The sequence below is a fragment of the Oncorhynchus mykiss genome, chromosome 22 (genome assembly GCF_057628025.1).
Source record: "Oncorhynchus mykiss isolate SJ-2025 chromosome 22, ASM5762802v1, whole genome shotgun sequence".
Classification (NCBI taxonomy): domain Eukaryota; kingdom Metazoa; phylum Chordata; class Actinopteri; order Salmoniformes; family Salmonidae; genus Oncorhynchus; species Oncorhynchus mykiss.
Window position 1 is genome coordinate 32,437,441 of NC_143043.1, and position 17,625 is coordinate 32,455,065.

At 43.4% G+C, this 17,625-nt stretch overlaps 1 protein-coding gene across 1 annotated transcript; it reads left to right on the forward strand.

Moving 5' to 3' along the window:
- The first annotated feature begins 1,154 nt into the window (after positions 1-1,154).
- wdr3 (WD repeat domain 3) lies at positions 1,155-17,081 on the forward strand. Its single transcript, XM_021579374.3, has 24 exons — positions 1,155-1,647; positions 2,449-2,650; positions 2,931-3,140; positions 3,277-3,395; positions 4,548-4,626; positions 4,780-4,875; positions 5,015-5,113; positions 5,857-5,958; positions 6,091-6,188; positions 6,379-6,480; positions 6,563-6,793; positions 6,987-7,080; positions 7,183-7,284; positions 7,457-7,539; positions 7,715-7,910; positions 8,079-8,179; positions 14,568-14,679; positions 14,918-15,052; positions 15,171-15,221; positions 15,314-15,382; positions 15,501-15,644; positions 15,764-15,936; positions 16,557-16,650; positions 16,739-17,081. The coding sequence occupies exons 2-24, from the start codon at positions 2,477-2,479 to the stop codon at positions 16,892-16,894; spliced, it is 2,820 nt and encodes a 939-aa protein (XP_021435049.2). The 5' UTR covers positions 1,155-1,647; positions 2,449-2,476; the 3' UTR covers positions 16,895-17,081.
- Positions 17,082-17,625: the final 544 nt, after the last annotated feature.

Consider the following 17,625-nt stretch of genomic DNA (forward strand, 5'->3'; position numbering starts at 1 on the left):
TTACAACCGGCCATGATTGGGAGTTCCATAGGATGGTGCACAATTGGCCAATGTAGGGCTGTCATTGTAAATAAGAATTTGTTCTTAATTGACCTGCCTAGTTAAATAAAAGTTACATTTTAAAAATGTATATATTAACTACAGAGTCAGAGCATTTATCCCAACACCAATGCAGTGTGGGCTCCTGAGTGGCGCAGCAGTCTAAGGCACTGAATCTCAGTGCAAGAGGAGTCACTACAGACTACAGGTTGAATTCCAGGTTTATCACAACCAGCTGTGATTGGGAGTCCCATAGGGCAGTGCACAGGGTAGGCCGTCATTGTAACTAATAATTTGTTCTTGCCTAGTTAAATAACGTTGTTTTTTTAAAAGCTTTTGATCATGTTTCACACCATGGTGTTGAACACTGAGCTGTAGTCAATGAACAGCATTCTCACATAGGTGTTCCTCTTGTCCAGGTGGGAAAGGGCAGTGTGGAGTGCAATAGAGATGGTGTCATCTGTGGGTCTGTTGAGGCAGGATGTGAGTAGGAGTGGGCCCAGGGTGTCTGGGATGATGGTGTTGATGTGTTCAAAGCATTTCATGGCTACAGATGTTGTAGGAAATTATCTGTACCTGCTATTTTTTTTCTCCGCCCCATGGCAAAATGTGTAGAATTGTAGAAAACGTGCTATGAACTCTATGGAAGCCCAATAATCCATCCCACCAACAGGCTGAAATTTCAAACAGCTCTTACACTAAACATAATATTCACAATTTCATAGTTTTATTCCAACCTCATAGTGTGGAAATATAAAAACAGGAACATCACGTTTCTGATTACACTGGGCCTTTAAAACTGCAACATTTTCTCTATGCCCCAAGGCAAAATGTGTAGAATTTTAGGAAATTTACTTTAAAACTTTTCTCACCACCGTCACGAGGGGGGCCACTGAAATGTTTTACCTCGAGGTGAGAGGACCCCAAACCAAATATTGCTTCATACTGTACTGTCTTGCTAGAATGGTCCCACCTGATCTCGCCTCCTCCCGCCTGTCTTCCATATTTGAGGACATGTATTTCCATTGTTAGAGTGGTCACTCGACTATCTTGTCAATATGAAATTAAATCTTTGATCACGACAAATAACACACCTATCCCTCCGTAGAAGACACACACACAACAAAAATATTACGGAATAATGGTTAGGGTCACGATAAATCACAACATTTGTGTAATACGCATAGGCCAACGCCACTCAGAGGAGCGGTTGGAATTGTATGTAAATCCTCGAGAGTTTTATATATTGTCGGTAAATTTGGGCATTTAGATATGGTCAAATATATGGCTGAGGAGATATTTTCTGTAAATCAACAACACAATACCCATTATACAGACTAAAGTAATGGATACATATAAAAGTCCATGTGATTGATCGTTAGTTTCATATATTGCAAAACAACCATAAGTACAATACTCAGGTAACACATGTTTTTAATATACGCATTGTCGTATCTGCCTTTCTGAAATTTGAGAGACATCCATGTGTGCTTATGTGTTTGTGTTCGACCAACTGTGTTTGATTAGTAGGGTCTTCCTCGTGTGCCAAGAAGTCAGAAAACATCACTGACTGGATGTCTCTATCTGGGAATTAGTAACATTATTCAAGTAAGATAAACAATTGGGAAAAAGTATACATCATAAATGTGTAAACGAAACGGTTATCAAATCAGTCTCAAAACATGTTTTGCTTGTTTTACTGTGTAATTTAGTTGGTTTATTTGCGATGCTGTGGAACACCACGTGGGCCTAACGTTAAAGCTAGCGACATAGCTAGCCAGCTAGTGCAGCGGAACTTGGCTATGGTCACTGGATCTCACTAAGTCTTCGAACAAATGCAGTTCTCAGAATTGACTTAGCTAGTTATTACAGTAGTACAAGTAACTGTTGTATACATTGTTTTGTATGATGTAGCTATAACGTAGCCCGGTCCCAGATCTGTGTGTGCTCTTGCCTAACGGTAACGTTACTCCTTTTCTGTCCTTGGCTATGGTCTCACATGGTCACTGGATCTCACCAAGTCTTCTAACAAATGTAGTTGTCAGAATTGACTTAGCTAGCTAGCTATTACAGTACTACTAGTAACTGTTGTATACATTGTTTTGTAGCTATAATGTAGCCTGGTCCCAGATCTGTTTGTGCTCTTGCCTAACGTTACTACTTGTCAAGCCAAGCAGGACAATTCCATAAGGAGTTTTTAGCAAGGGCCAGAAACAGATTGGCACCCAGGCTTGCTATAATGCACATTGTACACTTGTTTCACCGTTTAGCCTACATAATGCTGATGCACTTGCCCTTCTGTAATGCATTGAAGTCAGAAGGGCTAGCTGATGCTCCAGTTGTCATTCCTTGTCTGTTCTCCAATCCGTCATCATATGATATTCATCATCACTGTCTCATCCTCCCTAGCCTGTGATATTGCCCTGATCTTGCGACCATGGGGTTGACCAAGCAGTACCTGCGCTATGCTGCCAGCGCCGTGTTCGGAGTAATTGGGAGCCAGAAGGCCAACATCGCCTTTGTCACCATGCGAGGAGGGGAGAGAGGACGCTTTGTGGCTGTGGCTGCCTGCGAGCATGTCTTCATATGGGACGTGCGTAAAGCAGAGAAGGTGAGAGACTTGGGATGATCTATTCATGTAGGGTTGACTCAGTGGGTTTGTCAGTAGGCTACTGCTGCTGTCATAGCCGAAATCAGGGTCATCATTGCTGACTGTGCTCTTATAATTGGGTCTGAAATGTCCTAACCCATGGCTGTCGATAACTCAAATAAGATGACTTGGCTAGTGATACCAAGTTGTAACTGTATATATCACCAGTATTTCATCATAGTGAGAGATGACATATTAGGTCAGATGTCTTCCTTTGAAACTGTCCTCTCCTCTGTCCCAGGTTCTTATTCTCAAGGGGAACAAGCACGAGGTGACTTACCTCTGCCCCTCCCCTGATGGCATCTATGTTGCCGTGGGTTACGAGGACGGGGCTGTGCGCATCTTCAGCCTATTGAACGGCGAGAGCAACGTGTCCTTCAACGGGCACAAGTCCGCAGTCACTGTGATCCGCTACGACACTCTCGGTTCTCGGCTGGTGACCGGATCCAGGGTAAGAACAGAACTATGCTGCCATAGAGATGGCAAGGTCCCCAGGGATGTCCACTGTCCTGACGTCATAGTCAAGCTAAGGCGTTTGCATTTAAAATATGGTTAGTAATATGCCTATTATTATCTCTTCCTTTCAGGACACGGATGTGATTGTGTGGGATGTGATCAACGAGTGTGGTCTGTACCGACTGAAAGGACACAAAGACGCTGTCACACAGGCCCTGTTCCTCAAAGACAAGAACCTTCTGGTCACCAGGTAGTACATCACTCATATGTAGGGCTCTGACTTTCTGTCTTGGCCCTTGGTACTGTTAAGGCGTCGGCATACTCCCTTAAAGGTGTTTAACAGTCATTCTGAAAAGTACTTTTTCTCCCATGGCTAACTACCAGGAAGTTTGAAAATACAGGCTGATTGGGCAGGGAGCTTATATTCATGAGCTCGCCTTGACTGACAGCTCTTTGAAACGCCTAAGTCGAGGAACTTGGATGCAGTGTTGCAGTAAAATCATCTCAAGTTAATTTGGTGATACATAAAGCAACTCAAACAACATTGAAATTGTGTCAATGATAATCACTTTTTATATACATCTCCCATTTGGTGTGTCTCTTGTAATACGGTTCATAGCAGCGCTGATGGATGTGTTGACATGACAACTGCTTCAGAGTTGTGAATGACCCCCCCCCCCTTTTGTTCCATGCTGATTGAATATCATGTTACCATTGGTGTATTAAAATGAGAGTTAAGGTGATGTCACCTTGTCCCCTTAATAATGATTCCAAGTTTTGGACATGGGGGGAGGGGACCAGTAACTTTATGATCAAACTTTATCAATGTAGAAGCAAGTCATGTTTCATACTTTGGTTAGGTCTCCTTCAAATATCTTCAAATTGAATGAAAAAAAAGATTTTGACTGTTCATGACCTTTAAAAGACCGCCGCTCAATTTTATTTTTTTAGATGCCGTAGCCAGTATACACTTCCTCAACAAAGAAGATCTGTCATTAATTCATGTTTTTGCAGAGGAGATCTTAGTCGCTTAATTGTACATCTAACCAAGGTGTTTTGTTTGGTGCAGTATTTCTCAAGTTTAAAAATGTGCACGAGAACACTTTATTGAAGAATCCCTACTGTTGACCAATTACCAACGAAAGGGCGTAGCCTTCGGCTACCGACTTTGTCTTGCATCTAGAAAAAATGTTGTTTGCACAAACAGCTGAAAAAACCCTTGCCGGAGACCAAAACTAACAACTTCACAAAATGTCAGAATATATGCTTGAAGTGTTTTGGGAAGCATTCGGACGCCTTTAGTGTTCTGGCGTTGAAAGACGAGGAGCGCAGGTTGGATACCAGCTAGGGAAAGTTACATCCCCCCCTGATGTCTGAATGATCTTTCTGTTGTTTTCTCCAGCTCCAAGGACAGCTTTGTAAAGTGGTGGGACCTGGACACTCAGCACTGCTTTAAGACCATGCTGGGACATCGCAGTGAGGTGAGTGCTCCTGCCTATCTTAACATTTGATTGTCACATGTGTTGTTGACATTGTATGGTGTACTAAGAGGTGATTGGATCTCTTGTCTGATTAGTTAGTCATTTCTGAGAGACACTTATCTGATTGGATCACCTTGGTTGTGTGTTTGTCAGGTCTGGGGCATGGCACTGCTGAACCAAGAGAGTAGATTAATAACAGGCTCAGCCGACAGTGAGCTCCGGGCCTGGGACATCAACTACCTACAAGAGGTAAGCACAGAGGAGCTACAATAAGCCTTCTACACACATAACTACATATTTTGGACAATAATAAAAAGGTCTAAAATATCTTATCTGAATAAAAGGCTAGTTGAGTCCTTCACTCTCTCTTGGTTTGTCCGTCGTTCAGGGCAGAGAGGCTGGTGAACCAAAGGAGAAGAAAGGAAAAAGCCTACTTGATGATGATGATGATGAGGAGGAGGAAGTTGTGGACGAGAGCCCTGAGGAGGTAGGACAGACCATGATCCACTACAGGGCAAAACACGTGTGCCGTACAGCCTTTCCACCAGGGGGAGCACTTCTCTCGCAGATAAAACAAAACAAGAAAGTGTAAGGGACAAGCAAAGGGGAATGGATACCTAGTCAATTGTAGTCAACTGAATGCAGTATTGTTTGCGTCATCACTGCAAGCCATCATGACTCAAAAGCCGTGACAGCTGCTGTTTTCATCTGAAGATAACTTTAGTGTCGCCCTAAAAGCCCTCAAATTCGACATAAACCTTCAAATAGGTATGTGATGACACATTATATAAACTCTTTATAGTGTTTTATAACAATTTTAGAGGTGGTCAGTTGGACAAATCGGGTGAAAAACGCCATTTCCGCATACGACATATCTCCCCCTTTCACTATTACTCAGTAGCCTTCACTTCCCCACCCGCCATTTTTAAAAAGATCTGACGGAGCTCCATTGCCTTCTTCAATCATGCAGAGATGGGCAGCATGAAGGTCGCGTCATTGATTTGGCTGGTAAGAGGAGAAATTGTGCCTTACAATGGTATTCATATTACAGTTGACCTGTAAGTATATACATTTTTTGGTCACGTGCACGGAACACTGTCAAGTACGGAAGTTTGTTAGTTATCGTTGCTGTCTAATACATGTGTATCTGAAATCTGTATGTGTTTCATACTTTTCCCTCTTGCCCTCTTTCCCTCGCCCCCTCTCTCTCTCGCTCTCTCTCTCACACAGAGGATCCTGAGTTGTAAGAAAGCTGGCTCTTTGCTGAGAGAGGCCAGGGACAGGGTAGTCTCCATGACTACCGATGCCAAGGCCAAGGTCCTGGCGTGCCATGTAAGTATTGACCTTTTTAATGTTGGTACAGTCTTACTTACCCTCCAGTAATATTGATTTATTGTCATACATTTCTCAGATCACTAATGTAATGTGTATTCTTTCCTCCTTTTCCACATCCTTCTCTCTCAGGGCTCAGACACAGTGCTGGAGGTGTTCAGTGTGCTGCCGGAGGACGAGGTGGAGAGGGTGATGGCCAAGAAGCTGAAGAGAGCCAAGAAGAAGGCCAGGTATGTTGCACACAGTAGAGATCACACTGTCACCTCAGCCACGGCAGGGACCAGTCTGCAGATAGCCCAAGTTGGGCCGATACTGCAAAGCCTTCAGAGATGATTTGAAATAAGAACATGTTTATAAATACAGTTATGTTGATGAAATTGGTGAAATGTAAAGATGAGGTGCTGCTGCCCTCTGGTGTAGGGATGCACAGCATGCAGAGGACGCCCCAGAGCCTGTGGTGGAGAGGAAACTGGCAAATGAGATTGTGAGACTAACCAACATCAAGGCCTCCGCCAATATCAGGTACACAGCAACACACACACGTGCACTCTCTCACACACTCAATCAATCAACCAACCAACATTTAGTGTCATGTATATCCCAGATGGGTGGACTGCCTGATGTGTGCGGGTGGGGAGTTGAAGGTAGCCATGCTGCTCCAGAACAACACCGTGGAGACCTACAGCCTCAAGACGTCTGACAAGAATCCCACAGGCATTAAGACCTCTCGGCTCACCCTGGGAGGCCACCGCACCGATGCCCGCACGCTGGCCTTCAGCTCAGACAACATCGCTGTCCTCTCCGCCTCTGGGGACACCGTCAAAGTCTGGAACAGGTGGGAAAGTCAGGTCACACAGGACTGATGTGACCGTGTGGTTTCACTGTACAAGTTAAATCTAGTTCACTAAGCTGGCTTTCCAGCATCTTTTAAAGTGACACATGTTATGACTCCTAGACACATACTGTATTATGAGTAGTTTTCTACATTCTGATTGGGTGTCTAACGGGAAGTCTCTACCCCGTCACAGGTCTACCCTGCAGGTGATTCGCACCATGGCGTGTGACTACGCCCTCTGCTCCCTGTTTGTCCCTGGAGACAGGCAGATCATCCTAGGGACCAAGGTAACACGCATGCACACACTAACGTACACCAAACTACTGTATAAGTGTATTATCCAGTATTAATCTATTGTGTGTAACCCAGGCTAACCTTCTCTCTATCAGAGTGGTAAGATTCAGATCTTTGACCTGGCATCAGGTACCCTCCTGGAGACTGTCGACGCCCATAACGGAGCTCTGTGGTCCCTCTGTCTGTCTCCTGATCAGGTACTGTCTGTATCTGCCTCTTTCTGTCCATGTTCAACATCATCCACAATACATGTAGTGTACAACTCCATAGGCCCCTTATCTGTAGACAAAAGCCCATAAAATAGTATTTAAAAAAATAAAATAAAAAACATTCCCATTTGCTCTGACTGTAATTATGTGATTTCCTCAGAGGGGGATAGTGACTGGCGGGGCTGACAAGACGGTGAAGTTCTGGGAGTTTGAGCTAATTAAGGACGAAGACGCTGCACAGAAGTAAGCCAAGCTTTATTCCTTGTGTTTCACATAGTGTCAATAACACTTAGAATGCAGTTTCATACTAGAGGCAACTAGTTTTATGCCCAGTTATTCAAGTGAGCTTTTATCAAGTGAGCACTTGACTGGAGTTTCTGTTTACTCTGCTCTAATTGTGTGTGTGTGTGTGTTGCAGGAGGCTGACGGTGAAACACGTGCGTACACTGCAGCTGGATGAGGATGTGTTGTGTGTGAAATATTCTCCTGACCAGAGACTGTTGGCTGTCTCCCTGCTGGACTGCACCGTCAAGGTCTTCTACACAGACACACTCAAGTTCTTCTTATCTCTGTATGGACACAAGCTGCCTGTGCTCTGCCTGGACATCTCTCATGTGAGTACCGGTACTCATCCTAGCAACCCCAAACTAAACGAAAAACGAATGTAATGAGTGACAGTAGATGAAAATGGAATGTGCATACTTGAGTGTGTGTTGGTTAAAGTTGCTGCGTGTATGTTTTCAATCTGTCTTGACTCTGAATGTTACTTGTCCATCTCCCAGGACAGTGCCTTGATAGCAACTGGCTCTGCAGACAGAAACGTCAAGATCTGGGGTCTGGACTTTGGGGACTGTCACAGATCTATGTTTGCCCACGATGACAGGTACAGAAAAAATACAACATATATTATATATACACACAGTTGCAAGAAAAAGTATGTGAACCCTTTGGAGTTACCTGGATTTCTACATAAATTTGTTAAAAATTTAAGTCACAACAATAGACAAACACAGTGTGCTTCAACAAACACCACACCAATGATTGTATTTTTCTTGTCTATATTGAATACATCATTTAAACATTCTCAGTGTAGGTTGGGAAAAGTATGTGAACCTCTAGGCTAATGACTTCTTCAAAAGCTAATTAGAGTCAGGAGTCAACTAACCTGGAGTCAAATCAGTGAGATGAGATTTGAGATGTTGGTTAGAGCTGCCCTGCAATATAAAATCTGAGTTTGCTATTCACGTGAAGCATTGCCTGATGTGAACCATGTCTTGAACAAAAGAGATCTCAGAAGACCTAAGATAAAGAATTGTTGACTTGCATAAAGCTGGAAAGGGTTACAAAAGTATCTCTAAAACCCTTGATGTTCATCAGTCCACGGTAAGATACATTGAGAAAGTTCAGCACTGTTGCTACTCTCCCTAGGAGTGGCCATCCTGCAAAGATGACTGCAAGAGCACAGCGCAGAATGCTCAATGAGGTTAAGAAGAATCCTAGAGTGTCAGCTAAAGATTTACAGAAATCTCTAGAACATGCTAACATCTTTGTTGACCAGTCTACGATACGTAAAACACTAAACATGAAGGGTGTTCATGGGAGAACACCATAGAAGAAGCCACTGCTGTCCAAAAAAACATTGCTGCACATCTGAAGTTCGCAAAAGAGCACCTGGATGTTCCACAGCACTACTGGCAAAATATTCTGTTGAAGGATGAATCTACAGTTGAATTGTTTGGAAGGAACACACAACACTGTGTGGAGAAAAAAAGGCTCAGCACACCAACATCCAAACCTCATCCCAACTGTAAAATATGGTGGAGGGAGCATCATGGTTTGGGGCTGCTTTGATGCCTCAGGGCCTGAACAGCTTGGTATCATTGACGGAAAAGTGAATTCCCATGTTTATCAAGACATTTTGCCGGAGAATGTAAGGCGATCTGTCTGCCAATTGAAGCTCAACAGAAGTTGGGTGATGCAACAGGACACCGACCCAAAACACAGAAGTAAATCAACAACAGAATGGCTTCAACAGAAGAAAATACACCTTCTGGAGTTGCCCAGTCAAAGTTCTGACCTCAACCCGATTGAATGCTGTGGCATGACCTCGAGCGGTTCACACCAGACATCCCAAGAATATTGCTGAACTGAAACAATTTTGTAAAGTAGAATGGTCCTCCTGACCATTGTGCAGATCTGATACGCAACTACAGAAAATGTTTGGTTGAGGTTATTGCTGTAAAAGGAGGGCACACCAGTTATTAAATCCAAGGGTTCACATATTTTTCCCACCCTGCACTAAGAATGTTTACGCGGTGTGGTCAATAAAAACATGAAAACGTATTGTTTGTGTGTTATTAGTTTAAGCAGACTGTGTTTGTCTATTGTTGTGATTTAGATGATCAGGTCAAATTTTAGGAACAATTTATGCAGAAATCCAGGTAATTCCAAAGGGTTCACATACTTTTTCTTGCCTGTGTGTGTGTGTGTGTGTGTGTGTATATGTATGTTATGTATGTGTGTATATATATATATTATACACACACACACACACACACACACAGTTGAAGTCGGAAGATTACATACACCTTAGCCAAATACTTTTAAACTCAGTTTTTCACAATTCCTGACATTTAATCGTAGTAAAAATTCCCTGTCTTAGGTCAGTTAGGATCACCACTATATTTTAAGAATGTGAAATATCAGAATAATAGTAGCGAATGATTTATTTCAGATTTTATTTCTTTTATCACATCCCCAGTGAGTCAGAAGTTTACATACACTCAATTAGTATTTGGTAGCATTGCCTTTAAATTGTTGAATTTGGGTCAAATGTTTTGGGTAGCCTTCCTCAAGCTTCCCACAATAAGTTGGGTGATTTTTGGCCCATTCCTCCTGACAGAGCTGGTGTAACTGAGTCAGGTTTGTAGGCCTCCTTGCTCACACACGCTTTTTCAGTTCTCCCCAGAAATGTTATATAGGATTGAGGGCAGGGCTTTGTGATGGCCACTCCAATACCTTGACTTTGTTGTCCTTAAGCCATTTTGTCACAACTTTGAAAGTATGCTTGGGGTCATTGTCCATTTGGAAGACCCATTTGCGACCAAGCTTTAACTTCCTGACTGATGTCTTGAGATGTTGCTTCAATATATCCACGTGATTTTCCATCCTCATGATGCCATATATTTTGTGAAGTGCACCAGTCCCTCCTGCAGCAAAGGACCCCACAACATGATGCTGCCACCCCCGTGCTTCACAGTTGGGATGGTTTTCTTCTGCTTGCAATCCTCTCCCTTTTTCCTCCAAACATAACGATGGTCATTATGCCTGAACAGTTCTGTTTTTGTTTCATCAGACCAGAGGACATTTCTCCAAAAAGTACGATCTTTGTCCCCATGTACAGTTGCAAACCATAGTCTGGCTTTTTTATGGCGGTTTTTGAGCAGTGGCTTCTTCCTTGCTCAGTGGTCTTTCAAGTTATGTCGATATAGGACTTGTTTTACTGTGGATACTATAGATACTTTTGTACTTGTTTCCTCCAGCATCTTCACATGGTCCTTTGCTGTTGTTCTGGGATTGATTTGCACTTTTCGCACCAAAGAACGTTCATCTCTAGGAGGCAGAACACGTCTCCTTCCTGAGCAGTATGATGGCTGAGTGGTCCCATAGTGTTTATACTTGCCTACTATTGTTTGTACAGATGAACGTGGTACCTTCGGGCATTTGGAAATTGCTCCCAAGGATGAACCAGACTTGTGGTGGTCTACAATGTTTTTTCTGAGGTCTAGGCTGATTTCTTTTGGTTTTCCCATGATGTCAAGCAGAGAGGCACTGAGTTTGAAGGTAGGCCTTGAAATACATCCACAGGTACACCTCCAATTGACTCAAATTATGTCAATTAGCCTATCAGAAGCTTCTAAAGCCATTACATAATTTCTGGAACTTTCCAAGCTGTTTAAAGGCACAGTCAACTTCGTGTATGTAAGCTTCCGACCCACTGGAATTGTCATACAATGAAATAATCTGTCTGTAAACAACTGTTGTAAAAATGACTTGTCATGCACTTGTCCTAACGGACTTGCCAAAACTATAGTTTGTGAACAATAAATTCGTGGAGTGGTTGAAAAATTTGTTTTAATAACTCCCGACTTCAACTGTATATGTGTATGTATTAAACCCAGGTACAGTGCCTTGCGAAAGTATTCGGCCCCCTTGAACTTTGCGACCTTTTGCCACATTTCAGGCTTCAAACATAAAGATATAAAACTGTATTTTTTTTGTGAAGAATCAACAACAAGTGGGACACAATCATGAAGTGGAACGACATTTATTGGATATTTAAAACTTTTTTAACAAATCAAAAACTGAAAAATTGGGCGTGCAAAATTATTCAGCCCCCTTAAGTTAATACTTTGTAGCGCCACCTTTTGCTTCGATTACAGCTGTAAGTTGCTTGGGGTATGTCTCTATCAGTTTTGCACATCGAGAGACTGAAATTTTTTCCCATTCCTCCTTGCAAAATAGCTCGAGCTCAGTGAGGTTGGATGGAGAGCATTTGTGAACAGCAGTTTTCAGTTCTTTCCACAGATTCTCGATTGGATTCAGGTCTGGACTTTGACTTGGCCATTCTAACACCTGGATATGTTTATTTCTGAACCATTCCATTGTAGATTTTGCTTTATGTTTTGGATCATTGTCTTGTTGGAAGACAAATCTCCGTCCCAGTCTCAGGTCTTTTGCAGACTCCATCAGGTTTTCTTCCAGAATGGTCCTGTATTTGGCTCCATCCATCTTCCCATCAATTTTAACCATCTTCCCTGTCCCTGCTGAAGAAAAGCAGGCCCAAACCATGATGCTGCCACCACCATGTTTGACAGTGGGGATGGTGTGTTCAGCTGTGTTGCTTTTACGCCAAACATAACGTTTTGCATTGTTGCCAAAAAGTTCAATTTTGGTTTCATCTGACCAGAGCACCTTCTTCCACATGTTTGGTGTGTCTCCCAGGTGGCTTGTGGCAAACTTTAAACAACACTTTTTATGGATATCTTTAAGAAATGGCTTTCTTCTTGCCACTCTTCCATAAAGGCCAGATTTGTGCAATATACGACTGATTGTTGTCCTATGGACAGAGTCTCCCACCTCAGCTGTAGATCTCTGCAGTTCATCCAGAGTGATCATGAGCCTCTTGGCTGCATCTCTGATCAGTCTTCTCCTTGTATGAGCTGAAAGTTTAGAGGGACGGCCAGGTCTTGGTAGATTTGCAGTGGTCTGATACTCCTTCCATTTCAATATTATCGCTTGCGCAGTGCTCCTTGGGATGTTTAAAGCTTGGGAAATATTTTTGTATCCAAATCCGGCTTTAAACTTCTTCACAACAGTATCTCGGACCTGCCTGGTGTGTTCCTTGTTCTTCATGATGCTCTCTGCTCTTTTAACGGACCTCTGAGACTATCACAGTGCAGGTGCATTTATACGGAGACTTGATTACACACAGGTGGATTGTATTTATCATCATTAGTCATTTAGGTCAACATTGGATCATTCAGAGATCCTCACTGAACTTCTGGAGAGAGTTTGCTGCACTGAAAGTAAAGGGGCTGAATAATTTTGCACGTCCAATTTTTCAGTTTTTGATTTGTTAAAAAAGTTTGAAATATCCAATAAATGTCGTTCCACTTCATGATTGTGTCCCACTTGTTGTTGATTCTTCACAAAAAAATACAGTTTTATATCTTTGTTTGAAGCCTGAAATGTGGCAAAAGGTCGCAAAGTTCAAGGGGGCCGAATACTTTCGCAAGACACTGTAAAAAGAAACATCCTCTCACTGTCAACTTTGTTTATTTTCAGCAAACTTAATATGTTTAAATATTTGTATGAACATCACAAAATTCAACAACTGAGACATAAACTGAACAAGTTCCACAGACATGTGATTAACATAAATGGAATAATGTCTCCCTGAACAAAGGGGGGGGATCAAAATCAAAAGTAACTGTCAGTATCTGTTGTGGCCACCAGCTGCATTAAGTACTGCAGTGCAACTCCTCCTCATGGACTGCACCAGATTTGCCAGTTCTTGCTGTGAGATGTTACCCCACTCTATCACCAAGGCACCTTCAAGTTCCCGGATATTTCAGTTAGGGAATGGCCCTAGCCCTCACCCTCCGATCCAAAAGGTCCCAGACGTGCTCAATGGGATTGAGATCCGGGCTCTTCGCTAGCCATGGCAGAACACTGACATTCCTGTCTTGCGTCAGTGAAGAGCACTTTTTGCCAGTCCTGTCTGGTCCAGCGACTGTGTTTTTTTTGCCCTTCGGCGACGTTGTTGCCGGTGATGTCTAGTGAGGACCTGCCCTACAACATGCCTACAAACCCTCAGTCCAGCCTCTCTCAGCCTATTGGGGACAGTCTGAGCACAGGTGGAGGGATTGTGCGTTCCTGGTGTAACTCGGGCAGTTGTTGTTGCCATTCTGTACCTGTCCCGCAGGTGTGATGCTCAGATGTACCGATCCTGTGCCGGTGTTACACGTGGTCTGCCACTGCGAGGACGATCGGCTGTCCGTCCGGTCTCCCTGTAGCTCTGTCTTAGGCGTCTCACAGTACGGACGTTGCAATTTATTGCCCTGGCCACATCTGCAGTCCTCATGCCTCCTTGAAGCATGCCTAAGGCACATTCACGCAGATGAGCAGGGACCCTGGGCATCTTTCTTTTGGTGTTTTTCAGAGTCTGTAGAAAGGCCTCTTTCGTGTCCTAAGTTTTTATAACTGTGACCTTAATTGCCTACTGTCTGTAAGCTGTTAGTGCCTTAACGACCGTTCCACATGTATGTTCATTAATTGTTTATGGTTCATTGAACAGGAAACAGTGTTTAAACCCTTTTACAATGAAGATCTGTGAAGTTATTTGGATTTTAACAAATTATCTTTGAAAGAAAGGGTTCTGAAAAGGGTACGTTTTCTTTTTTTGTTGAGTTTATATATTAATATGAATATAGAATATACTGCAAGAACACCTCATCCTAAGCTGTCAGCCATATGGTCAGTGTAAATGGCTCAGTGTGGAAGCTTGACCAACGGTCTTGAATGATATAATTTAATAGATGTTGGCTTCATTCTCCCCATTTCCAGTAAAATATTTAATTTAATCTCCAGTTTCAGAAACACTGTCCTTGTTAGCTGCCTCTGACCGATGACATCACCCCATCTGCTCTTTCATGTCGCTGTTTTTTTTTCTCCATTTCTCGTCTGCTTTTTTCTCTCTCTTTTCTCAGCGTCATGTTCCTTCAGTTTGTCCCCAAAACCCATCTGTTCTTCACAGCGGGGAAGGACAAGAAGATCAAACAGTGGGACGCAGACAAGTTTGAGCACATCCAGACCTTAGAGGTGACATTCACTCCCATGCTGTTGGCTACATTTCCCATATGGAGATGAGGCCTAGAGTTCATGATAAAATTTTGGGGAAAATTGATAAGTGACATAACCAATTACCTAAATGCTCTTTCTTTCCCATTGGAGGAATTACATTTCCCTTCCTTAATTGACTAAATTGAAAATGGATTTGACCCCACCCCTAGTGTTGACCTTTAACCGCTGACCCATGTGTGTGACGTGCTATCCTCAGGGTCACCATCGGGAGGTTTGGTGTCTGGCCATCAGTCCTAACGGGGACCACATTGTGTCCTCGTCTCACGACAAGTCCCTGAGGCTCTGGGAGAGGACCAGAGAACCCATCATCCTGGAGGAAGAGAGGGAGATGGTGGGTAGTGGTGCCCCAGAAACATGCTCTGTCTGTGGGTAAAAGGGAAGGGAGATAGTGGACACCAATCAGGTTTTATCTTGAACTTTTTCACCCTCTCTCAAATGTTTTTCTTTAGGAGAGAGAGGCTGAGTTTGAGGAGGGCATGGCCAAAGGGGATGAGCCTGTGGTAAGTGCTGACTTTATTTCAAACCAGTGGAAATGAAAATGTTTATTTTCTCAGTGTCGTTCAGTCTCGCTGATGTCTTGTGTGTCTCACAGGTTCCAGGAGAGATCAAGGATGCAGAGGCAGCACCAGCGGCGAAGAAAACCATAGAGACAGTCAAAGCTGTGAGTCTCCATGTCAAGTAACTAGACTGCAGAGATGGAGAGGTTGTGTGTGTGTGTGCGCGTTCAGATAGGTATGTGTGTGTGTAGTTTGTAATGGCCGGTGTGTGTGTCTCTTCAGGCTGAGCGTGTCATGGAGGCTCTGGAGCTGTATAGATCAGAGAGCAGGAAAATGGAGGAGCATCAGATAGCCTGCCAGTCAGCCGGAAAACAGTTGCCTCCACCTAAGGCCAATCCTATCCTTGTGGCCTTTGGAAACGTTTCTGTAAGTTTTTAATTCCTTCTGAAATGATCATAATACATACATAGCCCAGGGTACTAGATTAGTGAGGAACAGAACTATCACGTTAACTTCGTAACCACATCCTCCTCCCTCTCTTGCAGCCGTCTCGCTACGTCTTGGACGTAATAAAGAAGGTCCGGTCCAGTGAGCTGGAGGTGTCTTTGCTGGTCCTGCCATTCCCCTACATTCCAGACCTGCTGTCTCTCTTCAACTGCTATGTCCAGGACGGCCTGGAGGTGGAGCTAGTGTGCCGTTGTCTCTTCTTCCTGCTCAGGTATGCTAGCCTCTTATGCCAGGCTTCTCAAGTAGTGTGAAAACCTGGAGAAGTTCTCCTCAGGAAGAGGTGGAGTTTAGATTTAAACAAGTGACGCATTGCCACTTATCAAGCCAATCAACTATTTTGTGCAGCTCCAAAAAGATGTGCTGTTTCTGAATAATTGTCTGGCTTGCAACAAGCTAGCTACCATAAGATAAAACAAATGACACTGCATAGGCTAATAAATCTTTGTCTGACACACGGTAGGAAAATAGGGAAAACAAGGAAATGCCTCTCCTGAAGGGAAACATAATTTCTACTCCGAGCCAACAAAATGTGAGCGTTAACAGCCAGCGCTTCCTTTCAATCGCAAAATCCAATTCTTAGTTCTCCGGACTTACAATAGTTGAGTCAACACAACGAGATTTGGAAGGATGACTCCTTGAGACTACGGTTATGCTAACAAACAACCTCGCACCAATCATAAGTGTTTGTTACTCAGTTTGTGTGTTTCTCACATATGCAAACAACCTCACACAAGTGTGTGTCTGGTGTCTCTAAGGTACCTGAAGTGTGAGTAGATGAGCCTAAAGTACTATCAGGGTCAGTCTTCACTGTGCTTGTCCTTGTCTCTCCAGAGTCCACTTTGGCCAGATCTCCAGTAACCAGATGCTGCTGACCGTCATAGACGAGCTGAGAATCAACACCATTTCTAAAGTCCGAGAGATCAGGGTGAGTTTAATCAGAAAATATAGAAAATGTACTCTAAAGGCTAATGATCCTCAAGTCATATAAAACTATACCTCTTCTTCTGCTCCAGGATGTTCTGGGTTTCAACAGTGCTGGTCTCCAGTTCCTCCAGAGGGAGGTTGAGAGCAAAGAGGAGATCATGTTTTTCGCGGACGCCACCGGTCTCCTTAAAGAGAAGAGGAGGAAGAGGAAGAAGAGAGAGAGAGCTATTCTCACTATTGCCTGAATCACCACAGGATTTTATATATATATATACCCCACATCATGACCAGTAGGCTACTGCAGGGGTGGCCTTAAGCAGAGAGATTTACACTGTTAGTTTTATATCTGAACTGTTATAGGATCCTGATAGGACATAACACTGTGTTATTCAATGACATGCTTCATTTCCCAAATAAACTGTGTCTGAGTTACTCATGTTGAGCCTCACTCCCTCAGGTTTTACAGAAGGCCTGTGAATGAATAAATCCACTGCTCCCTAACTCAAGTCCAAAGGACGTACTGTATGTATACACAGCAGATCCCTCTGCAACCACAGGCTCGTATAAAACATTCATATAAAACTCCTTCTTTAATAGTTACATTTCGAGTTGGACTTTTCCCTCTCTGGTTGGTCTTAGCTTCCTGTCACATGGGTTTTGGACAGGTATGATTTAGGCCTGTTTCTCTGGGTCTTCCTGTAACACAGCCTAGGGGAGTGATTCATGGCTGGATCAGGGCCAAACCGGACCCAAGTGGGCTTCGGGGGGGTGGGTGTCAGATCAGTCACAGGCCACCAGAGTCTCAGACCACCAAGACTACTGCTCCCAAAGAGCACACAGGACAGAACTAGATTCAGTCAGCTACTGGGAACCCCTCCTCCCTCTTCTCTCCAGTTATTTTATACTGCCATCAGTGGGAGAAAGGCAGATTCAGCTTTACTTCACTGCTCTTGTAACCCAGGCTGAATTTAGGGGG